The sequence below is a fragment of the Oncorhynchus kisutch genome, linkage group LG17, assembly GCF_002021735.2.
Source record: "Oncorhynchus kisutch isolate 150728-3 linkage group LG17, Okis_V2, whole genome shotgun sequence".
Taxonomy (NCBI): Eukaryota; Metazoa; Chordata; class Actinopteri; order Salmoniformes; family Salmonidae; genus Oncorhynchus; species Oncorhynchus kisutch.
Window position 1 is genome coordinate 78,428,192 of NC_034190.2, and position 22,042 is coordinate 78,450,233.

Consider the following 22,042-nt stretch of genomic DNA (forward strand, 5'->3'; position numbering starts at 1 on the left):
GGGGAGCCAGGCCCAGCCAATCATAATTAGCTTTTCCCCACAAAGGGCCTTCATTACAGGCAGAAATCCTCCTCAGTTTCATCAGCTGTCGGGGTGGGTGGTCTCAGACGATCGCGCAGGGGAAGAAGCCAGATGAGGAGGTGCTGGTGTGGTTACACGTGTTCTACAGTTGTGAGGCCAGTTAGATGTACTGCCAAATTATCTAATACAACTTGTGACGGCTTATGGTAGAGAAATTAACATTCAATTCTCTGGCAAAAGCTCTGGTGGACATACCTGCAGCCAGCATGCCAATTGCACATTCCCTCAACACTTGAGACATCTGTGGCATTATGTTGTGTGACAAAACTGCACATTTTAGGGTGGCTTGTTATTGTCCCCAGCACAAGGTGCACCTATGTAATGATCATGCTTTTTAATCAGCTTCTTGATATTCCACACCTTTCAGGTGGACAGATTATCTTGGTGAAGGAAAAATGCTCACTAGCAGGGATGTCAACAAGTTTGTGCACAAAATGTGTGTCACGTTCTGACCTTAATTCTTGTGTGTTTTCCTTGTTTTAGTGTTGGTCAGGATGTGAGCCGGGTGGGCATTCTGTTGTGTGTCTAGTGTGTCAATTTCTATGTTTGGCCTGATATGGTTCTCAATCAGAGGCAGGTTTTAGTCATTGTCTCTGATTGGTAACCATATTTAGGTAGCTTGTTTTGTGGGTGGTTGTTTCCTGTCTTTGTGTTTTCTGCACCAGTTAGGAATGTTTCGGTTTTGCCACGTTTTATTGTTTTGTATTATGTTCATGTTTAGTTTTCTTATTAAAAAACATGAACTATAACCACGCTGCGTTTTGGTCCGATCCTTGCTACACTTCTTCAGAGGAGGAAATCTGCCGTGACAGAATCACCCACCAAAACAGGACTAAGCAGCGTGGTGACAGGCAGCAGCAGGAGGAGCAGCGATGTCAGGATTATTGGACTTGGGAGCAGAATCTGGACTATACAATTTGGGAAGAGATAGACAGGTGGGCGGTCGACCCAGGGAGAGTGCCGGAGCCCACCTGGGATTCGCTGGAGCAGTGCGAGGAGGGTTACATGAGAATGGAGTTGGAGAAACGAGCACGGCGGCACGGTAGGAAGCCCGAGAGTCAGCCCCTAAAATGTCTTGGGGGGAGGCACACAGGAAGTATGGCGAAGCCAGGTAGGAGACCTGTGAAAACTTACTGGAGAGCGAGAGAGACCGGGCAGGCACTGTGTTACGCTGTGGACCTCACGGTGTCTCCAGTGCGGGTGCATAGCCCGGTGCAGTACATTCCAGCTCCTCGGATCGGCCGGGCTAGAGTGGGCATCGAGCCAGGTAAGGTTGGGCAGGCTCGGTGCTCAAGAGCTCCAGTGCACCTGCACGGTCCGGTCTATCCAGTGCCACCTACACGCACCAGCCCTCAGGTGGCAGCCTCCCACACCAGGCTTCCTAAGCGTGTCCAGAGCCCAGTACTCCCTATTCCTCCTCCCTGCACTCGCCCTGAGGTGCGTGTCCTCGGCCTAGTAACACCAGCGCCGGCACCACGCACCAGGCCTACAGTGCGTCTCGCCTGTCCGGAGCCGCCAGAGCCTCCCGCCAGTCCGCAGGGAGCCGCCAGAGCCTCCCGCCAGTCCGCAGGGAGCCGCCAGAGCCTCCCGCCAGTCCGCAGGGAGCCGCCAGAGCCTCCCGCCAGTCTGCAGGGAGCCGCCAGAGCCTCCCGCCAGTCTGCAGGGAGCCGCCAGAGCCTCCCGCCAGTCCGCAGGGAGCCGCCAGAGCCTCCCGCCAGTCCGCAGGGAGACGCCAGAGCCGCCAGGATCCGCCAGAGCCGCCATTCAGCCAGGATCCGCCAGAGCCGCCATTCAGCCAGGATCCGCCAGAGCCGCCATTCAGACAGGATCCGCCAGAGCCGCCATTCAGACAGGATCCGCCAGAGCCGCCATTCAGCCAGAAGCTGCCAGAGCCGTCAACCAGCCTGAGCTACCTCTCAGTCCTGAGATACCTCAGTCCCGAGCTGCCCCTCAGTCCAGTGGGGCCCTTTGTTAGGGTTACTAGGCCAAGGTCAGCGCCGAGGGTCGCCACTCAAAGGACGCTAAGGAGGTGGACAAAGACTGAGGGAGTGGGGTCCACGTCCAGCGCCAGATCTGCCACCGCGGACAGATGCCCACCCAGACCCTCCCCTATGGGTTTAGGTTGTGCGGTCGGAGTCCGCACCTTGGGGGGGTGGGGGTACTGTCACGTTCTGACTGTCACGTTCTTGTGTGTTTTAGTGTTGGTCAGAATGTGAGCCGGGTGGGCATTCTATGTTGTGTGTCTAGTGTGTCTATTTCTATGTTTGGCCTGATATGGTTCTCAATCAGAGGCAGGTGTTAGTCATTGTCTCTGATTGGGAACCATATTTAGGTAGCCTGTTTTGTGTTGGGTTTTGTGGGTGGTTGTTTCCTGTCTTTGTTTTCTGCACCAGTTAGGTCTGTTTCGGTTTTGCCACGTTTATTGTTTTGTATTCTGTTCATGGTTGAGTTACCTTATTAAATTCCCATGAACTATAACCACGCTGCGTTTTGGTCCACCTCTCCTTCCCAGGAAGAAAGCCGTTACAATGTGAGAGGAATAAGCTTTTTGTGTGCATGGAAAATGTATTGGATGTTTTATTCAACTCATAACACTTTACATGTTACATTTATATTTTTGTTCAGCGTACATATAACAACATCTATCTAAATTGCTTGTCATCATGCTAGATACAGGTCTGGCCTCTGGTGGTGGTGGTGGTAAGTAGCTAGCTAGCTAAGTTACCTGGACTCGATGTCACTCTGCTGGGCCCTGCTTGGTTGTCGTTGTCCTTCGTGTCTTTGTGTTGAGCTGGAAAATAACCAGTCAGTTTTTCTCGTTTAAATTCTTTCACCTGCTGTTTATTTTTTGTTCACCATTTTTGAGTAGGCATGCTAGCTAGTAAGATTTTTGCAAACACATTACGCATGTCATATTTGGTAACAGCTTTCTGATCAGTTTATGAATGACAAGACTCACACAATTGACCATACACATTTATTTATTATGTAGTTCATTGTGTGTTTTTGTATTAATCAGTTACCCAATCTAGGCAGGGCCCCCCAGTTACCCATGCGGGCCCCCTACATCCTCTTCTCCACCATCTGATGATTATCAGTGCGGCAGCAGCAGGCTGTCTACACTCATTGAGTGCAGGTTCCTCTTGATTCCTCCTCTGGTTGGTGGTTGCAGTAAAAACATATATATATGTTTTTACTGCAACCACCAACCAGAGGAGGAATCAAGAGGAACCTGCACTCAATGAGTGTAGACAGCCTGCTGCTGTATATATATATAATTAATTACCGGGGCTTCAGAGAGTAGTAATTATCCATTTTTTGATGTATAACATCCGGCTGTGATTGGAGTCCCATAGGGCGGGGCACAATTTGGCCCAGCGTCTTCCGGGTTTGGCCGAGGTAGGCAGTCTCTGCTTGACAACCACAAACACTCTAATATCTGGCCCTGTGCCCTCCCTAATTTGTGGCATTGAACATTTCAACAGATGTTTAGCTCTCCATAACTGGCTACCAGACTATTGCAGCTCTGTGGGTGTAACATTAATTGACAAACATAATAATACATTCTGGAAACAAAGCTTGTTTTATAAAGGAGGATGGGATCCACCCAAATCATTTGGGTTCCTGGATCTTTTCACACCATTATCAGGCTGCGTTGAGACAATGATTTATCAATGACCCAGGTGCAGCTCAATTAATCCCCACCGTTGTGTCGCTGAGTTGTCATAATGCTTCAGCAAATGTACATTATCCCAGGGGTGTTGGAAGACACAATGTAAGTAACCTAATTTACAGTGAATCCGGGCAAGTATTCAGACCCCTTTTTTTTATTTCAAAAACAGATTTTTAGAAATGTTACATTATATAAAAATGTAAAACTGAAATATTACATTTACATAAGTATTTTGTTGAAGCACCTTGGGCAGTGATTAGACTCAAGTCATCTTGTATGACGCTACAAGCTTGGCACACCTGTAGTTGGGGAGTTTTTCTCATTCTTCTCTGCAGATCCTCATGCTCGGTCAGGTTGGGGAGCATTGCTGCACAGTTATTTTCAGGTCTCCAGAGATGTTCGATCAGCTTCTAGTCTCTGGCTGGGCCACTCAAGGACATTCAGAGACTTGTTCCGAAGCCACTCCTACGTTGACTTGGCTGTGTGCTTAGGGTCGTTGTCCTGTTGGAAGGTGAAACTTCACCCACAGTCTGTGGTCCTGAGCACTGGAGCAGGTTTTCATCAAGGATCTCTCCGTACTTTGCTCCATTAATCTTTGCCTCGATCCTGACTAGTCTCCCAGACCCTGCCGCTGAATAACATCCCCACAGCTTGATGCTGCCACCACCATGCTTCAACATAGGGATTGTGCCAGGTTTCTTCCAGATGTGACGCTTGGCATTCTGGCCAAATAATTCAATCTTGGTTTCATCAAACCATAGAATCCTGTTTCTCATGGTCTGAGAGTCTTTAGGTGCTTTTTGGCAAACTACAAGCGGGCTGTCATGTGCTTATTACTGAGGAGTGGCTTCTGTCTGGCCACTCTACCATAAAGGCCTGATTGGAGTGCTGCAGAGATGTTTGTCCTTCTGGAAGGTTTTCCCCAGACCTCTGGTACCTTTCCCCAGACCTGTGCCTCGACACAATCCTGTCTCGGAAGATAAAAGCAAGTGGGTAAAAATGTATTTTTTGGGGGGGATGGTTTATGAAATTCTACCGCGACCCCATTTTAATATCAAGCAAACCCACATGGGGTCGCGACCCCTAGTTTAGGGACTCCAGACTCCACACAGACACACAGTGTGCACATGCTGCTCCAGAGCCAGTACTGTTCTAGCTTCACACAAGCATAAGTCAAAACTTTGTTCATTTGTCAATTGTCAAAACTCACCAAATATACCTACAGTGGGGCAAAAAAGTATTTAGTCAGCCACCAATTGTGCAAGTTCTCCCACTTAAAAAGATGAGAGAAGCCTGTAATTTTCATCATAGGTACACTTCAACTATGACAGACAAAATGAGAGAGAAAAAAATCCAGAATCACATTTATTTGCAAATTATGGTGGAAAATAAGTATTTGGTCAATAACAAAAGTTTATCTCAATACTTTGTTATATACCCTTTGTTGGCAATGACAGAGGTCAAACGTTTTCTGTAAGTCTTCACAAGGTTTTCACACACTGTTGCTGGTATTTTGGCCCATTCCTCCATGCAGATCTCCTCTAGAGCAGTGATGTTTTGGGGCTGTTGCTGGGCAACACGGACTTTCAACTCCCTCCAAAGATTTTCTATGGGGTTGAGATCTGGAGACTGGCTAGGCCACTCCAGGACCTTGAAATGCTTCTTACGAAGCCACTCCTTCGTTGCCCGGGCGGTGTGTTTGGGATCATTGTCATGCTAAAAGACCCAGCCACGTTTCATCTTCAATGCCCTTGCTGATGGAAGGAGGTTTTCACTCAAAATCTCACGATACATGGCCCCATTCATTCTTTCCTTTACTTTTCAGTCGCCCTGGTCCCTTTGCAGAAAAACAGCCAGACACAAAACACAGGCGACGTGTGAATAAAAACAGCACATCTTAGCCTTACAATAAACACCATGTGATTTTCCTAGGTTTGGGTTTGAAGGTAAAGCAGTCATGTAGACCTTTATCAGACACTGTCTGTGGGACACTGGAGGGGTTCTACTGTCTAGACCCAACTAAGGATGGTTGTAGAGCAGCCCAGAGACACAGCAGCTGTAAACCTGGTCAATACATCAGAAAAACAGGTTTGTGTCCTTTTAATTAAGTATTCAACATTATTTTTGTCATGATTTCTATTGTGCCAAGTTTATGGACTGAATTAAAAGTAACTGTTTGTTTGATTGAAATCATTAGACAATGAAAATAATTCAGTCAGATGAGTACATGGGAAAGTTTAAGTACGATGTTTACAGGTTTGTTTTGGGAAGTGTATTTCATTTGATTAAACCTCCATTTATGCAGGAACGACATCTACGGATACTGTGTGTTCTGACTGTACTAGTGACACCTATTGAAATGGTTCATTAACAGCCTGCCAGTCACACACTAGGTAAGTATGGATTACACAAATAGTTTTTTTCCCTAAATACAAAATTTACCTACCACAAATCTAAACCTGATAAATGTATCACCAAGTTATAAATGAATCGTTAATTGCCAGTATTTCTCTGTTTTATAGATGTGAATCTTTGGGACTTCAGGAAATTAAACCAGGATCTCCTTGGTCAGATTCAGTGTGGACCACAACTATCCCATTCCACAGCTAGAAGCAGAAATAGTGCTGTGGCATCCATAACAGTTGTCATGATATTAACTGGAGCTGTTTTCTAATGAATAAAACAACTCAGATTCATTTTAGGCATTGTACCGTTTTCTATTACATCGGTTAAATATTGTTTAGTGTGTGTGTGAGTATGAGTGAGTAACAGAGAGGGGCATCCTGTAGCCCAGCGGCACGGAGGGTAGCCCAGCGGGGCGGCTATGGAATGCAAAGACCCAACCACACAGAGACCCAAACATTCTATTTTTGCGCGTCAAAAAAGATACACGTCAAAACACTATTTGACTCGTCGTTTACCAACCAGGACATGAATATGACTGCACATAATAATTTAACACATTCATAAATCTTTTACATAGTGTAATCAATGTGTAATAACTATCCCTCGTATTTCATATGTCACAACGATTCATGTATACGTATTGCTATGATGCTGGTCAAGTTGTCTCGCGCACATGCCACAGTGCAGACACACTTCCCCAAGCTCTGGACAGTGCTGGTCATAAAAAGCTAGCTAAACTCAGCAAAAAAAGAAACATCCCTTTTTCAGGACCCTGTCTTTCAAAGATAATTCTTAAAAATCCAAATAACTTCACTGATCCTCATTGTAAAGGGTTAAAACACTGTTTCCCATGCTTGTTCAATTAACCATAAACAATTAATGAACATGCACCTGTGGAACAGTCGTTAAGACACTAACAGCTTACAGACGGTATGCAATTATGGTCACAGTTATGAAAACTTAGGACACTAAAGAGACCTTTCTACTGAATCTGAAAAACACTCAAAGCAAGATGCCCAGGGTCCCTGCTCATCTGCGTGAATGTGCCTTAGGCATGCTGCAAGGAGGCATGAGGACTGCAGATGTGGCCAGGGCAATAAATTGCAATGTCCGTACTGTGAGACGCCTAAGACATCGCTACAGGGAGACAGGACGGACAGCTGATCGATCTCGCAGTGGCAGGCCACGTGTAACAACACCTGCACAGGATCGGTACATCCGAACGTCACACCTGCAGGACAGGTACAGGATGGCAACAACAACTGCCCGAGTTACACCATGAACGCACAATCCCTCCATCAGTGCTCAGACTCCACAATAGGCTGAGAGGCTGGACTGAGGGCTTGTAGGCCTGTTGTAAGGCAGGTCCTCACCAGACATCACCGGCAACAACGTCGCTTATGGGCACAAACCCACCGTCGCTGGACCAGACAGGACTGGCAAAAAGTGCTCTTCACTGACGAGTCGCGGTTTTGTCTCACCAGGGGAGATGGTCGGATTCATGTTTATCATCGAAGGAATGAGTGTCACACCGGGGCCTGTACTCTAGAGCGGGATCGATTTGGAGGTGGAGGGTCCGTCATGGTCTTGGGCGGTGTGTCACATCATCATCGGACTGAGCTTGTTGTCATTGCAAGCAATCTCAACGCTGTGCGTAACAAGGAAGACATCCTCCTCCCTCATGTGGTACCCTTCTTGCAGGCTCATCCTGATATGACCCTCCAGCATGACAATGCCACCAGCAATACTGTTCGTTCTGTGCGTGATTTCCTGCAAGACAGGAATGTCAGTGTTCTGCCATGGCCAGCGAAGAGCCCGGATCACAATCCCATTGAGCACGCCTGGGACCTGTTGGATCGGAGGGTCTTGGTGGAAGAGTGGGGTAACATCTCACAGCAAGAACTGGTAAATCTGGTGCAGTCCATGAGAAGGAAACTGATGTACCTTAAGCCAAAATGTTGTCCTGGTCTTTCCTGCTGGGGACAGGAGGGTTCAGTTTAGGTAATGGAGGACCTAGATAATTGGAATATTAACTATAATTAGTGCCCACATTTATGAATGAAATTCAATTTGAGTTAGCTGTGTATCTCATCTGAGCGAGAATTGCTGATGATATACAGTATGTGTGGTTCATATTATGTCAATTTTCTTTTGAAAATCTGCCACTGAACCACACAATTCTATCTAGGGAGAGTGCACACAAAATGTGTAGAATTGCAGGAAATTAGATGTAAAACAGCTCATTTTGCTTTCTGCCCCATGGCAAAATGTGTGGAATTGCAGCACACTTGCTTGAAAAGTGCAGCATGTTCTGTACACCCCATAGCTAAATAATTAGAATTGCACGAAATTAACTCTAAAACGTAAAAGATATATGGGAGGGGGAGGCGTGGTATGGATGTAGGTATACAGAGCTGCGAGCAACTGTGGCCCCTCATTATCAGATTTTGTGGCCCCCACCCCCATCAAAGTTGCCCACCCCGTTCTAGAATGTTTTCATCCAAAATATCAAATAGAATCAAATGCTGCCTTCTTGTGATGAACCAGGTTCTCTGCAAATTATATATATATTTATTTTCATTTTGTTATTTAACTACCCATAAGGACTCCGAGCCTAATGCATTTCAATGGGGACGTTCACAATGGAGTGGAATAGCAAAGCCCCCTTGCGGTTGAAGGCGCCGCATTTTTCAAACTTTGCGTTGTCTTCAGACCAGACAGAGTCCGTCAAAGAACCGGAAGCCAATTAGAATGAGTTTTTTGGGCCTGCCGAGTGGCGCAGTGGTCTAAGGCACCTCATCGCAATTCTCCAGTGGCTGTGCCACAGAAGCAGTGCGGCTTGGCTGGGTTGTGTTTCGGAGGATGCACGGCTCTTGACCTTCGCCTCTCCCAAGTCCGTACGGGAGTTGCTACGATGGGACAGGACTAATACTACCAATTGAATACCACAAAATTGGGAGAAAAAAAAATATACATTTAAATATGATAATTTATTATAAAAAGTTTTTCCCTAAAAAGGGGCTTTATTACAGACATCAATACTTCCCAGCACCCCGGACGTGGAGGCCCTGGGCTGGCATGGTTACATGTGGTCTACAGGTGTGAGGCCGGTTGGACGTTCTGCCAAATTCTCTAAAACAACATTGGAGGCGGCTTATGGTAGACACATGAAAATGTAGTTATCTGGCAACAGCTCTGGTGGACATTCCTGCAGTCATCATGACAATTGCACACTCCCTCAAAACTTGAGATATCCGTGGCATTGTGTTGTGTGACAAAACTGCACATTTTAGAGCAGCCTTTTATTGTCCCCAGCACAAGGTGCACCTGTGTAATGAGTGCTGTTTAATCAGCTTCTTCCTCTGACATGCACTGTCAACTGTGGGACCTTATATAGACAGGTGGGTGTCTTTCCAAATCATGTCCAATCAATTGAATTTACCACAGGTGGACTCCAATGAAGTTGTATAAACATCAAGGATGATCAATGGAAACAAGATGCACCTGAGCTCTGAATACTTATGTAAATAAGGTATTTCTGTAGTTTTTATAATACATTTGCTAAAATATCTTAAATCCTGTTTTGTATGCCATTATGGGGTATTGTGTGTAGATTGACGATGATTCCTATTTTCTTATTTCACCTTTATTTAACCAGGTAGGCCAGTTGAGAACAAGTTCTCATTTACAACTGGGACCTGGCCAAGATAAAGCAAAGCAGTGCGACACAAACACAGAGTTACACATGGAATAAACATACAGTCAATAACACAATAGAAAAGTCTATCTACAGTGTGTGCAAATGAGGTAAGAAGGGAGGTAAGGCAATAAACATGCCATAGTGGCGAAATAATTAAAATTTAGCAATTAAACACTGGAGTGATAGATGCACACACGCACTCTCAAATTTGTAACATTTAAATAATTTAGCAGACGCTATTAGTGTTAATAGGTAATCTACTTAGGGATTCGAACCAGCGACCATTCGGTTACTGGCACAACACTCCTAACCGCTAGGTTACCTGCCGTCCCGCTAGGTTGCTTGACGCTCCTCTCTCTGACTCACTCATACTCACACACAAACACTAACCAATTATTCTCACACACACACAAAACAATAATTTACCGACGCAATGGAAACAGATAAAATGCAGACATTTCTTCTCACTATTATGAATAATAAGAAAACAGCTCCAGCTAATATCATGACAACTGTCATGGATGCAACAGCACCAATTCTGCTTCTAGCTGTGGAATGGGATAGTTGTGGTCCACACTCTGAATCCGACCAAGGAGATCCTGGTTTAATTTCCTGAAGTCCCAAGGATTCACATCTATAAACAGAGAAATACTGGCCATTAATTAATAATTTATAACTTGGTCATGCATCTTTCAGTTTTGGATTTGTGGTAGGTAAATTTGTATTTAGGGTAAAAACTATTTGTGTAAGCCACACTTACCCAGTGTGTGACTGGCAGGCTGTTAATGATCCATCTGAATAGGTGTCACCAGTACAGTCAGAACACACAGTATCTGTAGATGTTGTTCCTGCATAAATGGAGGTTTAAACATACTGTACATTTAAATTATTAAAAACCTAGACTTCCCAAAACAAACTTGTAAACATTGTACTTAAACTTTCCCCATGTACTCTCTGTTTATAGATGTACTCACACAAAAAATCATGACAAAATAATGTTGAATACTTGAAAGGAGGCAAACCTGTGTGACTGATGTATTGACCAGGTTTACAGCTGCTGTGTCTCTGAGGTGCTCTACAACCATCCTTAGTTGGGTCTAGACAGTAGAACCCCTCCAGTGTCCCACAGACAGTGTCTGATGAAGGTCTACATGACTGCTTTACCTTCAAACCCAAACCTAGAGAGAAAACATGGCATCTATTATCTGATGCAGATTACAACTGACATATCCTCATAGCATAACAGCATAGAGTAACATATCAGTGTTTGTGTCTGGGTTTCAGTACAGACACACAGGACCACTCTTACCTGGATCACAGTTGGTACACACTTTGCATTTCAATAGACCATTGGGCTCATCAAGGAATGTAGCATCAACACAGGGCACACAGCTGGTGCTGGTGAATTCAGTACAATGCTTATGTACATGATTTCCTGGTGAAGAGAGAATCAATGTCACGTTTTTCTGTTAGTGTTGATGATGTATTGACATCTGGTGAATCATATGATGTAAAGAGAGGGTCCTTACCTGGTGAACACATGGGACAACATTCATTCCTTATTCTGTACTCAGCTCTACCACATGCAATACAGGATCCGATGCTTTCAAGCACCAATATAATAGGTATCTGGTTGTAGAGAAAAAAAATAGCAAAAAAAATGAAACAGAGCTAACTAATTCTAATCAAAATATTAACATTTCAAATATAGTTATTGTAATTATGTAGGACCATTTTAAACAGTATGTTGTGAGTGGTGGCACCCATTGGTGTAAATGACTTGAAAGTACTGTGTTGTCAGGAATATTTCTGTGAAACATGCCAAACCACAAAATGTGCAAATCAGAAATGTTTCACTTACAGTCCATATGAAGCTTTCAAACTGTGCCATGGTTCTTCAATCCTCACCAAGTCACTGGAAAACCCACACACCAGATTTGTAAATTTCTTAGGAGTTATGAAGTATAATGAACTGACTGGAGACTTCATTGAAACCTTAGGAATCAGAGAGAGAGATTAATTACAAGAGTAATTGGAATATTAGTGGATCTATGAGGGCTTAACAGAAATAGTCAAAAAGGTTGTAGTAAAATAGACATGTGAGGTGGATATACAACTGGTTAACAAGAATAATAGATTGTGCCTCATCAAAAACTCTGTTTGCAAGTTAAACTGGTGTCTGGCAGGTTTATAAAATACCCTCATTTAATTATTACCTGGACTGATGGACAACTAGAAAACTCACCATGTATTACCAGGTTCATGGAATAAAAGTCAACAATAAAAAAAACTCAAAGTTTAGAATAAATAATTACTCTACACACTGCACACATTCATTTAATTGTTGGAAGCATCAAGATTGCCAATGTGCTGGAGTGTTTCATGATGGACAAAACCAAACCAAACACTACATGACCAAAAGTATGTGACACCTACTCCTCGATCATCTTATTCCAAAATCATGATCATTAATATGGAGTTGGTCCACCTTTGCTGCTATAACAACCTCTACTCTTCTGGGAAGGCTTTCTACTAATGTTGGAATATTGCTGTGGGGACTAGCTTCCATTAAGTCACAAGAGCATTAGTGAGGTCAAAATCAAATCAAATCAAATGTTATTTGTCACATACACATGGTTAGCAGATGTTAATGCGAGTGTAGCGAAATGCTTGTGCTTCTAGTTCCGACAATGCAGTAATAACGAACAAGTAATCTAACTAACAATTCCAAAAACTACTGTCTTATACACAGTGTAAGGGGATAAAGAATATGTACATAAGGATATATGAATGAGTGATGGTACAGAGCAGCATAGGCAAGATACAGTAGATGATATCGCGTACAGTATATACATATGAGATGAGTATGTAAACCAAGTGGCATAGTTAAAGTGGCTAGTGATACATGTATTACATAAGGATGCAGTCGATGATATAGAGTACAGTATCTACGTATGCATATGAGATGAATAATGTAGGGTAAGTAACATTATATAAGGTAGCATTGTTTAAAGTGGCTAGTGATATATTTACATCATTTCCCATCAATTCCCATTATTAAAGTGGCTGGAGTAGAGTCAGTGTCATTGACAGTGTGTTGGCAGTAGCCACTCAATGTTAGTGGTGGCTGTTTAACAGTCTGATGGCCTTGAGATAGAAGCTGTTTTTCAGTCTCTCGGTCCCAGCTTTGATGCACCTGTACTGACCTCGCCTTCTGGATGACAGCGGGGTGAACAGGCAGTGGCTCGGGTGGTTGATGTCCTTGATGATCTTTATGGCCTTCCTGTAACATCGGGTGGTGTAGGTGTCCTGGAGGGCAGGTAGTTTGCCCCCGGTGATGCGTTGTGCAGACCTCACTACCCTCTGGAGAGCCTTACGGTTGAGGGCGGTGCAGTTGCCATACCAGGCGGTGATACAGCCCGCCAGGATGCTCTCGATTGTGCATCTGTAGAAGTTTGTGAGTGCTTTTGGTGACAAGCCGAATTTCTTCAGCCTCCTGAGGTTGAAGAGGCGCTGCTGCGCCTTCCTCACGATGCTGTCTGTGTGAGTGGACCAATTCAGTTTGTCTGTGATGTGTATGCCGAGGAACTTAAAACTTGCTACCCTCTCCACTACTGTTCCATTGATGTGGATGGGGGGGTGTTCCCTCTGCTGTTTCCTGAAGTCCACAATCATCTCCTTAGTTTTGTTGACGTTGAGTGTGAGGTTATTTTCCTGACACCACACTCCGAGGGCCCTCAGCTCCTCCCTGTAGGCCGTCTCGTCGTTGTTGGTAATCAAGCCTACCACTGTTGTGTCGTCCGCAAAGGTAAGGCACTGATGTTGGGCGATTAGCCCTGGTTTGCAATCTATTCACTGACGATATGAAGTTGAATTTGAGACTGAACAAAGCAGGTGTCACTGTCCTCTATTCTAATCCTTGAACACAGTACTGCCTGCTACTTCTCTCTTCTCTATGATAGTGGCACATAGCATGTGAATATCCATGTATAGTATGAGTGGGTGTACATGAAGGGAAGTCCTGCTTTCTCCAGTCCTGTACTGCATTCAGCTTTAACATTAAATATTCAATTGCCATATTTATAAATTAAGTTTCAATATGGTACATCTTGCATTAATAGTCTGTGTATCAAGTTTACAGAACCATCATTTCAAGTTGACAAATGTTTCATATATTCAACTTCTCAGATGCATTCAGAATCCGTTTTAAAATTCAGACAACATCCTGGAACTTTGCCAGCCAGGACAGGTAGAGGAGAGCTGATAGAATAAAGTGCTCTCTTTGGTAAACAGAAGCTTTTAGCAATTTCTTAATTTATTTTCTTCTAACTATTTTGTTACGAGGCATCTTCAGACAGTTTTATTATCTCTACTTGCACATCCTCATCTGCACATCTATCCCTCCAGTGTAAATTGCTCATCTGTAATTACTTCGCCACTATTGGCCTATTTATTGCCTTACCTCCTTACTTCATTTCGACACACTGTATGCAGATTGTACGTTTGTTTATCCCATGTGTAACTCTGTGTTGTTTTTGTCACACTGCGGTCAAAGGCGCCGTTGCGAGATGGACTTCACATACTTTGACATTTTTCAAACTTTGCATTGTCTTCGGTCCAGCGGGAGTCAAAGAACAGGAAGCGAATTAGAATTCATTTTTCGGGCCTCCCGAGTGGCGCAGTGGTCTAAGGCACTGCATCGCAATGCTAGCTGTGCCACTGGAGAACCTGGTTTGAGTCCAGGCTCTGTCGCAGCCGGCCGCAACCGGGAGACCCATGAGGCGGTGCACTATTGGCCCAGCGCTGTCCAGATTAGGGGAGGGTTTGACCGGCAGGGATATCCTGTCCTATCGCTCACTACTGACTCCTGTGGCGGGCCGGGCACAATGCACACTGACACGGTTGCCAGGTGTATGGTGTTTCCTCCAACACATTGGTGTGGCTGGCTTCTGGGTTAAGCGGGCATTGTGTCAAGAAACAGTGCGGCTTGGCTGGGTTGTGTTTCAAAGGACGCGCGGCTCTCGACCTTCGCCTCTCCCGAGTCCGTACAGGAGTTGCTACAATGGGACAGGACTGTTACTACCAATTGGATACCCCGAAACTGGGGAGAAAAATAAACAAATATTTACATTTAAACATGAGTTTTTCCCCAAAAAGGGGCTTTATTACAGACATAAACACTCCCCAGCACCCCAGACGTGGAGGCCCTGGGCTGGCATGGTCTGCAGTTGAGGCCGGTTGGACGTACTGTCAAATTTTCAAAAACATTGGAGGCGGCTTATGGTAGGCAAATGAAAATGTAGTTATCTGGCAACGGCTCTGGTGGACATTCCTGCAGTCATCATGACAATTGCACCCTCCCTCAAAACTTGAGATGTCTGTGGCATTGTGTTGTGTGACACAACTGCACATTTTAGAGCGGCCTATTATTTTCCCCAGCACAAGGTGCACCTGTGTAATGATTATGCTGTTTAATCAGCTTCTTGATAAGCCACACCTATCAGGTGGATAGATTACTGTATCTTGACAAAGGATAAAATGCTCTATAACCGGGATATAAACACATTTGTGAGAAATAAGCTGTTTGTGCATTTGAAAAATGTCTGGGATTTTTATTTCAGCTCATGAGACACTTTACATATTGCATTTATGATTTTGTTCAGTGTATATAGGTATATTTGGTGAGTTTTGACTTATGCTTGTGTGAAGCTAGAACAGTACTGGCTCTGGAGCAGCATGTGCACACTGTGTGTCTGTGTGCAGTCTGGAGTCCCTAAACTAGGGGTCGCGACCCCATGTGGGTTTGCCTGATATTAAAATGGGGTCGCGGGAGAATTTCATAAACCCCCCCCAAAAAAAAATATATATATATTTTGTCTTTGTATCTCAAAATGATTGTAATGTGGTTGACCTTAAAAATCCAAATTAAAATGATTTGAATCCAAAAGATAAAAATTCAACCAGAGAGCGCCCTAATATCATGGAAAAAGGCCGCACTTGACCGTTACACTTGAATCATTACTATGGTGAATCTCTAGACCCGTTACATTATGAAACCACACACTATTGCAGAGACTGATATTACAATTGATATGGTGAAAACAATGTGAGGGGAGGCAGAGGCACAGAAATTGACATCAATACCTTTGTCAGATAACACTTTTAAGTGAAGAATTTATGCTATTGCAGGCAATCAAGAGGAAACTGACTGAACGACTGGGGTCACTTAGAAATGTCCTTGTTTTTGAAAGAAAAGCAAAAATAAAGTCCATTAAAATAACATTAAATTGATCAGAAATACAGTGTAGACATTGTTAATGTTGTAAATGACTATTGTAGCTGGAAATGGCTGATTTTGTATGGAATATCTACATAGGTGTACAGAGGCCCGTTATCAGCAACCCTCACTCCTGTGTTCCAATGGCATGTTGTGTTAACTAATCCAAGTTTATCATTTTAAAAGGCTAATTGATCATTAGAAAACCGTTTTGCAATTATAATAGCACAGCTGAAAACTATTGTTGTGATTAAAGAAACAATAAAACTGTCCTTCTTTAGACTAGTTACGCATCTGGAGTATCAGCATTTGTGGGTTCGATTACAGGCTCAAAATGGCCAGAAACAAATAACTTTCTTCTGAAACTTTCTTCTGAAATTAAGGCTATTCCATGCAAGAAATTGCCAAGAAACTCAAGATCTCATACAATGCTGTTTACTGCTCCCTTCACAGAACAGCACAAACTGGCTCTAACCAGAACAGAAAGAGGAGTGGGAGGCCCCGGTGCACAACTGAGCAAGAGGACAAGTACAGTGCCTTGCGAAAGTATTCGGCCCCCTTGAACTTTGCGACCGTTTGCCACATTTCAGGCTTCAAACATAAAGATATAAAACTGTATTTTTTTGTGAAGAATCAACAACAAGTGGGACACAATCATGAAGTGGAACGACATTTATTGAATATTTCAAACTTTTTTAACAAATCAAAAACTTGAAAAATTGGGCGTGCAAATTATGGATGGATGGAGCCAAATACAGGACCATACAGGACCATTCTGGAAGAAAACCTGATGGAGTCTGCAAAAGACCTGAGACTGGGACGGAGATTTGTCTTCCAACAAGACAATGATCCAAAACATAAAGCAAAATCTACAATGGAATGGTTCAAAAATAAACATATCCAGGTGTTAGAATGGCCAAGTCAAAGTCCAGACCTGAATCCAATCGAGAATCTGTGGAAAGAACTGAAAACTGCTGTTCACAAATGCTCTCCATCCAACCTCACTGAGCTCGAGCTGTTTTGCAAGGAGGAATGGGAAAAAAATTCTGTCTCTCGATGTGCAAAACTGATAGAGACATACCCCAAGCGACTTACAGCTGTAATCGCAGCAAAAGGTGGCGCTACAAAGTATTAACTTAAGGGGGCTGAATAATTTTGCACGCCCAATTTTTCTGTTTTTGATTTGTTAAAAAAGTTTGAAATATCCAATAAATGTCGTTCCACTTCATGATTGTGTCCCACTTGTTGTTGATTCTTCACAAAAAAATACAGTTTTATATCTTTATGTTTGAAGCCTGAAATGTGGAAAAAGGTCGCAAAGTTCAAGGGGGCCGAATACTTTCGCAAGGCACTGTACATTAGAGTGTCTAGTTTGAGAAACGCCTCACAAGTCCTCAACTGGCAGCTTCATTAATTAGTTCTCGCAAATCACCAGTCTCAATGTCAACAGTGAAGAGGCGACTCCGGGATGCTGGCCTGAACCATATCTCAGATTGGCCAATAAAAATAAAAGATTAAGACGGGCAAAAGAACACAGACACTGGACAGAGGAACTCTGCCTAGAAAGCCAGTATCCCGTAGTCGCCTCATCAATGCCAATGTTGAGACTGGTTAGTTGGTACTATTTATTGAGACAGAGGGGCACAAACATTTCCAGACCAATGGCCATGCCCAAAAGGCCTGAAAACATGCCCATTGTTTCACCCCACAGCAAGTGCTGCCACATTTATACAATAAACACATTTTTTTCACCATAACGTTATCGAGCAAATTACAAAGGAATATCGGCATAACTTGTAATTACGTTAGAAGCAAAATTAGGTTTTCATCAAAATAATAACTCTTGTGAACTATGACAAGACGTAATAAACCGATTTGAATATGTCGCAAGAGAAAAGATCATTTGCACTTATTACATTTGCCAGATCATTTTCCATCAATGGATGTTGATTAACTTGTTTGACAGCTATAATTAATCAATACTGCATGAGGGGGTATGGTATATATCCAATATACCATGGCTAAGGGCTGTTCTTTAGCATGATGACCCAGTACCTGGGTGCCTTATTGATATTATAAACTGTCATACCCATGGTATATAGTCTGATATACAACGGATTTCAGCCAGTCAGCATTCAGGGCTTGAACCCGGTTTATAATTGTAAATAAATCCCTTTTGTGCATAATTATATATAAATCTGACAGGAGATTTTGAGTGATGAAAGTTGGACAGAGGATCTCGAAATCTCTTAGCAAGAAACACTTGGACTAATATTTTTTTTTATCTTAAGCTATTTTCTGGCAATTGTGCCATTATTATGAGCCAGATGTTAAGACTACTATAATATTTGTGTTTTGGAGAATATCACCAGGCAGGAAACAGGAGTACAGCTTAGTGTCGTTTAGTAAAAACATCTTGTGACCTTCAGCCCCCGGGCCAATAGCAGCATGTGCACTTTATATTAGGTGTCGTAACACTGCTGTGATAAATTACTGCTTAGTAACAGCATAGTAACTAACATAGACAGATATAGATCACCGATACTACAACTACAAACAGCTATAAATGGCCCATTTGCGAGATTGGCTTGTCATTTTAAAAGGCTTAGGTTTATGATTGTAATTCAACGTTGCCATGGTTGGTTTGCTTAGATAGATGCAGGTAGCATATAGCCCCTGATAGGACTACATCTTCAGATAGTCTACAGTAGCCTGGGCAAAATGTAGGCAAGATGTAAACTGGAAGATTTAGCAGCTTGCTTAGTTCAAATCAACAGACTCATTTATTCAACATGAATAGTTTGGCAATTTCGAAGTAAGAAGTAATTGTGTTTCCCAATAGCCTCCTGGAATTGGTTACTGAGGATGGGGTCATAATTTCAATCACTGAATTAAGTATGAATATGAATGTATATGAATTGAATATGCTTGTCAACAACAGACTGTGTTAATTTGTTGTTGTTTGTTTTACCTGTTGCCTAATCTGACTGTTACCTTCAACCTATTGTGTTCTAAAAACTGATAGAGCATTGATAACTTCCAATTTAATTAACTTAACATGGCCATTAATAATTGCATAATAATTGACACAAGGCTATAACAACGTCTCCTCTCACTCACGTGACTCAGCCAATAAGCCGCATGCTCCATTGCTCTCTTAGAAGTACCCGACAAACCATGAATCCTACCCAATATTCTCATCTCACCAAAGAAGCTAAATACATAATTAAATACTACCTCCCTGAAGATTTCCCCAGCAGTTCACGTAATTCTGGCTCTCCAACCCCATTACTCCTCAAATCTAATAACAATCGCTCCATTTACCTCCCATATTTCTGGCACTGAAATAGAACGTGTTCCACTGTCTCCATCTCCTCCTGACAATGATCACACCTCCCAGTCTGATGTTTTCCCTCCAATTTATATGTACTGTTGAGCCTTGTGTGTCCCAGTCACAGCCTTGTGACTACACTTTCCTCCCTTCTGTGACGACCCTCCCACTTTGTCTGCCGTATTCTCTCTTTGTTCTTGTTTCCTTATTAGGATGCCGGTGGGCGGAGTTGGGAGGGTCGTCAGCTACATGGGAAACACCTAGGCCAGGTGTCTCCCAGGATAAATACACCTCTTGCAGATTCATGGAAGAGACTCTCTCCATGCAGACACCTTTACAGATTGTGTTGTGTATCTTGGTGGCCTTTTGGTTGTTTGCTTTGGCATCTTTCAACACCCTGCATTATCACATGCATGCAAAACACTCACTTACACTACTGATTACTGATTACACGCACCATTGTCTATTGTACTTAGTTACTTATTTAATAAATATATGTTTTGTTTCTCCTTCTCTTATTGTGGTGGCAGGGTAGCCTAGTGGTTAGAGCATTGGACTAGTAACTGGAAGGTTGCAAGTTCAAACTGACAAGGTACAAGGTACAAATCTGTTATTCTCCCCCTGAACAGGCAGTTAACCCACTGTTCTTAGGCCGTCATTGAAAATAAGAATTTGTTCTTAACTGACTTGCCTGGTTAAATAAAGGTAAAAATAAATGTAATCTCCATGTTGTCTCCCTTTTGTTACGGGGCTTTGAGCCGGTTCGTGACACTTCTCTCTCAGCCTGAGGACCTCCCTGCCCCCACCTTTTTCCTATATATGATACAGGTGTCTTCACTTTCCCTCCTTAATCCACAACTCTTGTCATTTGTTTTCAACCCCTTGGCTTCTGCTTTACTGATTGACAATTCCATGTCAACATTAGGATGTTCCACTTCCTCATTACCCTCTTCTCCCACATGAGCTGGTACTCAGAGGAATTTCCCAAATACCTCCATATACAATCCGTGGCTACATATTGACAGCTGAATCGCATATACACTGAAATACACTTACCCCATGACATGTCGAAGTCGCCTATGCTATCACTTTCACTTGTTTAGGGAGATGATCTAATCCCATGACACGCAGCAGTCGCCTATCTACTTGTTTGTTTAAAACAGCTGTCCCACCATATACAATCCGTGGCTACATATTGACAGCTGAATCGCATATACACTGAAATACACTTACCCCATGACATGTCGAAGTCGCCTATGCTATCACTTTCACTTGTTTAGGGAGATGATCTAATCCCATGACACGCAGCAGTCGCCTATCTACTTGTTTGTTTAAAACAGCTGATTTCCTTTTTCAAATAAAAATAATTGTATGAGAAAGGTAACACCGGTCGTCACTAGTTACCACAGCCACAAAGTCATGAACCTCGCCTATTTAAAACATTTATGTGTTTTAAATGTGATTTTAAACCTAACCTTAACAGCACTGCTAACCCAATGCCTAAACCTAACGTTAAATTAAGACCAAAAAGTTCATGTTTTCATGAATTTCTATGCTATAGCTTTGTGGCTGGGGTAACTAGTGGAAACACGATGTATACAGTGCACTGGGAAAGTATTCAGACCCCTTCCCTTTTTCCACACTTTGTTACGTTACAGCCTTATTCTAAAATGGATAAAATAAATAAAAATCCTTATCAATCTGCACACAATAGCCCATAATAACAAAGCGAAAACAGGTTTGTAGGAATGTTTACAAATGTTTTAACCATGAAATAGAGAAATACCTGATTTACATAAGTATGCAAAATCTTTGCTATGAGACTTTAGCTCAGGTGCATCCTGTTTCCATTGATCATCCATGAGATGTTTCTACAACTTGATTGGAGTCCACCTGTAGTAAATTCAATTGATTAGACAGGATTTGGAAAGGCACACACCTGTCTATATAAGGTCCCACAGTTGACAGTGCATGTCAGAGCAAAAACCAAGCCATGAGGTCGAAGGAATTGTCCTTAAAGCTCAGAGACAGGATTGTGTCAATGCACAGATCTGGGGAAGTGTTCCAAAACAATTCTGCAGCATTGAAAATCCCCAAGAACACAGTGGCATCCATCATTCTTAAGTGGAAGAAGTTGGGAACCACCAAGACTCTTCTTAGAGCTGGCTGACCGGACAAACTGAGCAATCGGGGGAGAAGGGCCATGGTCAGGGAGGTGACCAAGAACCCGATAGTCACTCTGGCAGAGCTCCAGAGTTCCTCTGGGAGAACCTTCCAGAAGGACAACCATCTCTGCACCAATCAGGCCTTTATGGTAGCGTGGCCAGACAGAAGCCACTCCTCAGTAAAAGGCACATGACAGCCCGTTTGCAGTTTGCCAAAAGGCACCTAAAGGATTCTCAGACCATGACCTGGTCTAGATGAAACCAAGATTGAACTCTTAGGCCAGAATGCCAAACGTCACGTCTGGAGGAAACCTGGCACCATCCCTACGGTGAAGCATGGTGGTGGCAACATCATGCTGTGGGGATGTTTTTTAGCGGCAGGGACTGGGAGACTAGTCAGGATTGAGGG

At 43.2% G+C, this 22,042-nt stretch overlaps 1 protein-coding gene and 1 long non-coding RNA gene across 3 annotated transcripts; one reads left to right on the forward strand and one right to left on the reverse strand.

Moving 5' to 3' along the window:
- Positions 1-5,551: 5,551 nt before the first annotated feature.
- LOC109876643 (tumor necrosis factor receptor superfamily member 14-like) lies at positions 5,552-19,613 on the reverse strand. 2 transcript variants are annotated; one of them, XM_031794702.1, is made up of 7 exons: positions 19,462-19,610; positions 11,722-11,855; positions 11,390-11,489; positions 11,170-11,295; positions 10,883-11,038; positions 10,621-10,708; positions 9,951-10,494 (listed from the first exon to the last, which is right to left on the reverse strand). In XM_031794702.1, the coding sequence occupies exons 2-7, from the start codon at positions 11,749-11,751 to the stop codon at positions 10,260-10,262; spliced, it is 735 nt and encodes a 244-aa protein (XP_031650562.1). In that variant the 5' UTR covers positions 11,752-11,855; positions 19,462-19,610; the 3' UTR covers positions 9,951-10,259. The 2 variants fall into 2 exon arrangements, with proteins under 2 accessions (XP_031650563.1, XP_031650562.1); XM_031794703.1 differs by lacking the exons at positions 9,951-10,494; positions 10,621-10,708 and adding an exon at positions 5,552-5,591 and having other exon boundaries at positions 19,462-19,613.
- Positions 5,668-6,493, forward strand: LOC116354443 (uncharacterized). Its single transcript, XR_004203736.1, has 3 exons — positions 5,668-5,842; positions 6,060-6,147; positions 6,277-6,493. It is a non-coding gene; the product is annotated as an uncharacterized LOC116354443 (long non-coding RNA).
- Positions 19,614-22,042: the final 2,429 nt, after the last annotated feature.

Bases quoted from the DNA above. Each gene is read 5' to 3' on its own strand.
- LOC109876643 (XM_031794702.1), bottom strand. From the start codon at position 11,751: ATGGCACAGTTTGAAAGCTTCATATGGACT. The intron at 11,039-11,169 runs GTAAGAGTGGTC...TTTTCTCTCTAG, and splicing joins GTGTACCAACTGTGATCCAG to GTTTGGGTTTGAAGGTAAAG. The intron at 10,495-10,620 runs GTAAGTGTGGCT...CTCTGTTTATAG, and splicing joins GCCTGCCAGTCACACACTGG to ATGTGAATCCTTGGGACTTC.